Source organism: Polypterus senegalus, chromosome 6 (genome assembly GCF_016835505.1).
Source record: "Polypterus senegalus isolate Bchr_013 chromosome 6, ASM1683550v1, whole genome shotgun sequence".
Lineage (NCBI taxonomy): Eukaryota > Metazoa > Chordata > Cladistia > Polypteriformes > Polypteridae > Polypterus > Polypterus senegalus.
The window spans coordinates 3,948-10,967 of NC_053159.1; the positions used below are offsets into that span (position 1 = coordinate 3,948).

General features: G+C 43.9%; 1 protein-coding gene across 1 annotated transcript; it reads right to left on the reverse strand.

Annotated features, from left to right (window-relative positions):
- Positions 1-1,516: 1,516 nt before the first annotated feature.
- prlh (prolactin releasing hormone) lies at positions 1,517-6,780 on the reverse strand. Its single transcript, XM_039754925.1, has 3 exons — positions 6,671-6,780; positions 5,517-5,640; positions 1,517-1,767 (listed from the first exon to the last, which is right to left on the reverse strand). Exons 1-3 carry the CDS (start codon positions 6,773-6,775, stop codon positions 1,610-1,612), a joined length of 387 nt encoding a protein of 128 aa, XP_039610859.1. The 5' UTR covers positions 6,776-6,780; the 3' UTR covers positions 1,517-1,609.
- Between the last annotated feature and the right edge of the window lie 240 nt (positions 6,781-7,020).

The window sequence follows — 7,020 nt, forward strand, 5'->3', positions numbered from 1 at the left end:
AATTGTATTGTTCATAACCTGCTTATCTTTTTCCATAACTGCAAGCCTACTTTTGCCCACCCCTATACATGCGTGTTTTTGTGGAGCCCCGTATTGCCAAATGTCCCTCTAATGCTTATACAAGAGACAGTAACAGTAGTTATGATTTTTCCAGAAGGGGTTTTAACAACATAGCTTTATTAACTTTATTAAGGGTGTGGCAGATGACCAGAGACCTTTCCCCACCAGGACGCCTGGAACAGGGAAGGACCAGGAGAGGGGCAATATATACCCCTGCACAGAAAATGGCAGCCCCTCTGGATTCCATCAGGGTCACAGATACAGAGCTGGGAAGCTCATCCCTTTGGGGGTCCGTGGCCACCACCAGGGGGCGTCTAAATGTTTCCCGAGCCGTGCACTGCAGCACTTCCACTACACCAGGATCATCATGGAGAAGCTGGAGCATATCCGGGTGTGCCATAAAAGGGGCCGCCTCACTCCAGTCGGGGACCTGGAGTCGGGTGGAAGAGGATGGAACTTGCGACTGGAGGAGAAGAAATGCAAAAGGGACTGTGAGCCCTATTGTGGTGTTTTGTGCTTTGGACATCTGGACTCCGTGTCTGTGGGTGTCGAGGCTGATCTTTCACAGGGGTTAGTGTGAAGGGTTAATCGCAGAGCACCCCAGTCGACTCCTCCTTAGGAAGCACTGGATTTGCAGTAATGCAGCTGAGTAGGAAGTTGTGCCCTTTAGTAGTGAATTTGACTAACCGCTGAGAGCTGATCCTGAAACTGACAACATGAAAGTTCTGTTTGCTCAGTTCCCCCTTTTTTACTCTTTTTTTTGCAAGTCTGAAGCGATGACACAACAACATTCGTCAATTTTACAAAATATCCATAATAGCACTCAGCCTGAGCTCAGTCAAGTCTGTGTGAAGTAAGCTTAATGTGTTTAGTCTGCCAGCTGAGTGTGTCCCTACATGTAGACATGCGGGACGTTCTTCAAATTAGACAAACATCTCAGACAAACTGACTTCTCGGGATTCATGAACGTAAAGTTAGTTGGCGTCAGCCATAATTTAAGCACATTTGGAAAGAGCGTCTCAAGCGTCATCCTACACCCAAGTAGCCACGCGGTTAACTAAATTGTGCTTAACGTTGTACACCATTCAAGTGCAGCACATTTTATTTCAATAAGCTTCCACTGTGGTGCTGCAGGACTTGCTGCTGTCTGCAGGTCAGCCATGAACTCAGCCTCAGGCGCCGAAACGAGAACCCAAATGGCTGCTCTCCCTGCCTCAGTCACTTTCCAGTTTAGGATTTCTTTATGGTGATTCTGCAACCCGAAGTGTTTGCTTTTACTGCCTTTATTTTTTCATACATTTTAAATCAGCATATCAGAGGTTTTACTAAATAATGTCATTTTAAAGGCCCATGCAATTTAACCCTTGCTGGAACAAATTCATTGACGTTTTGGTAACTGAACAAAACAAACGGCTCAAAGTGTCTTAAAAGAGCTGAAAGGAGGGCTCCTCTTGGGTTTTATATAAATAAGTTTTAATCGTAGACTACACAGCAATTTGTAAACTGTAATGAAAGTGAGGAATTAAAGATGAATAATAATTGCTATGTTCTATTCGTCCAGAGAGGAATCGTCATTTTCTTCAACTGGAATGCAGAAACGATGAGACGGGTAATCAGAGCCACGGCGAACCTCTGAGGCTCTCCGGCCAAAGCGACCCACGGGCCTGATGCCACGACCTGTGTACCAAGAAGCATCGATATCAGGATCTGGAAAGAAATAAAAGAGTGAAATAAGAAAATATCAATCGGGCCGCATAACAAACACAAAGCACCTTCAGAGCCGTTGGCTTATTACCCATAACTCTGGAAGTGAAGACTTTAAATGTGCAGCTTGAAATGAATTTCCATTTTATTTACCATTTCATTATAAAATGTTTTGTTGCCACATTTGTGCACATCTCCCATGGTATTAATGGATACAAACTGAGATCAATTATTAACCCTGCGGTGCCTTACATTCTTTACTAAGGACTTCAATGGAGGACTGACATTGCAGATCTTCTGTCCACATTAACAAAGCTGTGACTGCTTTAGCACATTTGGACTTCACCTGAGATTTCCTTGACTAACTGGTGTGTCCTAACTTCTCTGACATTCAATTTCATGTCACTAGACCAATACTCACTTTTTGTGGTTCGACTTTGCACCTAAGAATTGTTGTTTCTTTGGTGTTTTTCAGAATTTGAGGCTTATAATCAAGCATGAAGAGCGAAAACGGCCATGCAGCTCTTCTGACGCCGTCCCAGTGGTGCCCTTCACTTGTGTGATTAGAAGTAGCTCAACTTTGTTGTTATGTCACCTTCCTATTCTTAGTGTCTTTGAGAAGGTCATCGCCCCCTTATCATTCTCCTGTGCTTTAGAAATGTCCTCATCAATGCAGTCTGGGGTAGTGGTGGGTTTCTATTTCCAAAAAATCCTACTTGTTTTCCACTGAAAAACACATTTTCACATTAGGGTTAGCATTGAAAGGTCCAACACATTCCACACATTTACTTCACGGGATTGTTGTCAGGAGGGCCGGGTTGGCAAGACGTTACCACAAGTCAGTATACCACCAGGTTGGTATACCCTGGCACAGCGCCCAGAACAGAGTGAGATGTCCTAAAGATGAGATTTCAAGGGCCACCTGAGAGGTCCCCCAAATGAACAATAAGCTAAGGAAGGGCACGAGTGGGCACCCCTGCTTAGCCTGCCTTAGATGTGAGTCACTTAAACTCATGAAGAGCTGATAGAGGGAGGTGAGATGACATTCTGCCAAATGCGATTTGTGTCTTAGTTATTGAACAGATCTGAATGTCACAAAGACTGGGAGCCATGGGGTAAATCAGGCTTCTGTTGCCCTCACTACGTCCCCAGCTTGGTTACATCTTCACAGTCCCACGTCTTGCTTTGGCATTCGTATCTGGTGCTTATTTTTGAACATCAGCTCTCTTTTCTATGCTGCTTCAGTTCCTTTGACCATTGATTTTTATTCGAATTCCATGCCATAAGACCCCTTTTTTGTTTGTGCTATCTGGGGTGGTCTCATCTTTTCTCATCTCTCTCTGTCTCTTCTTCTTGTCTCACTAATTCTACCATTGATTTAGGGATTTCCTTCTCTTACTTACATGACACACTGTGGTTTATATTTTCCAATAAATTAAAGAAAGCAAAAACAAGGGCATTCGTTTTATTAAAAAGCACAGCATCACCATGAGGACACCAAGAGAGCAGATAATGAATCCACGGCGTAGTGACGCAAGTCAAAGCGTACGTGTGTCAGGGCCCCGGAATACCATGCCTTGCTGTTTCAATGAGTTTATTTAACAAAAGAGTTCAACAATAAGGAAGCGGAGTGTGCAATAAATACATGAATACACAATTAAAGATGTTTTAAGTCAAGCTAAAGACGCCACCAGATGGCAAGTCGCAGTCTTTCTTTATAACCACTTTATTTTAGGGCCATTCGTACTTTGTCATTAAAATATACAGTACGTCTGTCATCTTTAATCATCCAAATACAACTTCTAAATAAGACATTAAATGGAATGAACTTTTATTTCTCACCCGTGCTAAGTACGACTGCAGGCTGCTGCCCAAAACCCTTCACTGCACAAAAGGTCCTCAGAAATCCGTTCTTGCTGTTTGTCTCTCATTAAAATGTTCACATTTAAAGACCTGCTTTAGATATTTTAACTGACGTTTCCTTTATTTTTTCAGCGACATCTCCCGTTAAAGATGCAGCTCTTCCTCGGACCCTGAACTCTGCGGACATTTTAAAGCGGGTCGGTAGGTTTTCACACGGTTGCTTAGACAGGACATTTGCTTTAATACGACGCAGGCATTCACAAATGAATTATCATCTAACTGAACTCCTCATTTTCAAATCTTATTAAAGCACAGCCTGACAGCCACTCAGTCGAAAACACGAAGCCACTTTCACCAAACCTGCAAGAACATGCAAAGTCCAGATACTGGGATTCAAATTTGGGGGGGCGAGACCTGCACTGGCATGGCGCCCCATCAGTAAGGCGTGCCATCAGGAACCTCATCGTGCCCAGCCCAGTCGTATAACTCCTTGGCTTCATGAGCTTTCTATTATCTTTATGATTTTTTACTTAAACTTCATGAAGAAACAGTCTAAAAGTGCCCAGTGTAAAACTACAGAGCTTAGAGTACAGTTACCTTTTCATTCAAATTCCATCTTCACATAAAGACCTCATGGGGTGTGGAAATGAAGCAAGCTCCCCGTCTTTATGTGGCCATCTCTTGTTCTCTTGTTCTCACTCTCATCCATCCATCTGTCCCTCTTCCTAACACACTTATCCAGCCAGGGCAGCGGCAGATTATCCCAGCATGGATCTGGCACACAGCAGGAGCAGCCGTTGGACTCTCGTTTGACCGTCCAGGCTGTTCAGCTGCCTGTTTACTGAGCATCATGGGACGGCTTAGATTTTATATCCCTGTGATCTGCTCGACCCTGGACTTGTGCCCAATTTAACCTCCATGTCTGTTTGGACAAGTGACTGACAGCATTTGAGCAAATCAGTGGATGAACATATGAAGAGGGAAAGTCTAGTTGACTGCAAACTATGACTCAAGAGTCAGCTTTACTATTTCCTACAACTCCTGAAAGATATCAGAAAAGAGAAAATGAAAGAAGGAATGGATTTATCAAAAACAGGAATAACCCTCTGATTAAGAAAATGAAAGGAGGCACCATAGTGGTCTGACTTTACGATGTAAACGGGGTATTGTGAACCCTTTGGAGCTTCTGACTGCTTCAAAAGGAAAACCTGAGCTACGCCCTTCAAGATGGACATCTTCTGTTGTGTTGAAGACGGTTGTATCACTCTGTGTTGTACAAAGAATGGGGGTAGTTGTGAAGAATGCAGTGAGACACAATCAGATGTTTCGTGTGCCCGTTAGGGGGTTAAACAGCCTTTGGGTGCCCCTGGACCCTCCCCAAAGGAGCCGAAGTAGATTAACTATGTTCCTGGACGATGGCTCGCACACATGCTGCTTAATAGTGGATGAAGCACAACCCAACTCACCCATCGCCCCTCCATCCGTGCTTTTCTTCACTATGAAATTTTGGCAGGTGGAGCCCAGGTCTGCGTACTGAGGACAAGGCAGGAGTCAAAGCCGTCCTCCACAGCAGCACGTCACCAACTGCCAAACAACCTTAAAAGACTCTTATTGGATTGTTGCATCAAACTGAGCACCCCGAGGAAATGTGCAGGCGAGCAGAGGACATGTTGACTCCACAGTGCCCAGAGATTTCATACCAATTTACTGCCTCCATGCCAGTGCTGGCCACAATGCCACCTCACAGTTTTCTTTTTTTTTTTTTTCAAGGTTGCAAAGAGCAGATTTTAGTCAGAAGTGATGAGCGCCTTAATCATGTTTGCAATTAAACCTACTGGCTCAAAGAGAAAGCAATACAGGGTGACATTAGCGGTAATCCTGAAACTTACTTCTGATCTCCATGGATCGCTCCTGAATCCTGCAGTCAGCATTCGGGCAGCCTACACACAGAAGCAGGAGGAAAACGCAGCAAGCAGCAAACACTTTCATTCCTCTGGATTCAGACGGGGTCACCTGCAAAAGCAACGGATTTGACTTAACAAGTTACAAGGCCCGCATGCCGGCACACCTTATGATAAGGAAACGTGAGGCTCTTATTGTGCCCAGTGCTGCCAGTAAGGTATGCCGCTCCCCATAAGATCATTTAGGCAGACAATGAATTCCACAGAATTCTTTGATTTCAAATGTTTCACTGTGTTACAGCCTCTGTGAAAAGCCAGGGTCCAAGGTGAGAGCTGTGGTGGAGACCTGAAGCTCTTAGAAGAGCTGGAATGGCAAAGTGCGCCATTCAGGCTTATAAAGGGTAAGATAAATACATTAATAAGCAAAAAGATACAAAGCTTTTTAAAGCTTTGTACCAATTTTAACACAAAGCAGGCATCTGCAGGTATATAGAACATACTAACTCGAACCTGAATTGGATCTCTGCGTGAGATATTCTTTTTGAAATAAGTCAAAACTTGACCACTGAAAGTTGGAACAAAGCCGCTTTCTGTCATTTCCACCCCACAGTGCACTTTTGACACAAGCTAATGTGCTAATCTCAACTCTCGACTGTTTGCCTTTTTCATGATGAGTCAAACCTTGTGGTACAATAAACAAGGTATGCCATGGTGAACGTCACTTCATAGCCATTGGCAGCACTGGCTATCAAACCAAACAAACACAATCATGTCAAAGTAGAATAAAGCTCTAAATGTTCAAATAAACCGGCAGACGACTTAAAAATATGTCAGCCTGTCATACTGTGCTCGGCAGAGCATGTCTTTAAATTCCATTGTCATGATGACTCCATCCTATTTAAGATTAAACCTCACATTGCAGCCCAAGCACTTTGAGTCGGCTTGTATGCCCAGCAGCCCGCTGTACCCACCCGTGTCTGAGAGATGCTGCATATATTCATGCAGATATTCAAGCCTTTAATGTTTTAAGTTTGCGCAGAGAAATTGTTTTGCGGTGTGTGTGTGTGTGTGTGTGTGTGTGTGCCTATCAAGCCGTGTCAAAGTCTCGCCATCCGTTTTAAGGCATTGAAGTGGCTACTTACTGCTGATGCTGGGCTGAGATCTTGACGCCTTCCTGGATTTGTTGGATTAGAGCAGTAAGCACAGCGACTCTCTGCTTTTATTCTCTTCTCTGCTGCTGATGTCATAAGAAGGTCACAGACTAGACAAAGGATATTGTTTGGTTGTCATCTTAGGACTTAGGGAAAGAACGGGGTGAATGGAAAGGAGCGTCAATATCTGAGGGCTGTCTCTGATAGTTAGATGTCAGCCTATCACTGAGCGCTCTTGAGAATTATCCTAAGGTGCATGTGTGACATTCTGAATGCCTTTTTACACTACAGTTAGTTATCTGATGGGCTCTGCCACTTTACTTTGGGCATCTGATTTTATT

Bases quoted from the DNA above. Each gene is read 5' to 3' on its own strand.
- prlh (XM_039754925.1), bottom strand. From the start codon at position 6,775: ATGACATCAGCAGCAGAGAAGAGAATAAAAGCAGAGAGTCGCTGTGCT. The intron at 5,641-6,670 runs GTAAGTAGCCAC...TTGCTTTTGCAG, and splicing joins ATCTCAGCCCAGCATCAGCA to GTGACCCCGTCTGAATCCAG. The intron at 1,768-5,516 runs GTAAGTTTCAGG...ATTTCTTTCCAG, and splicing joins GCGATCCATGGAGATCAGAA to ATCCTGATATCGATGCTTCT.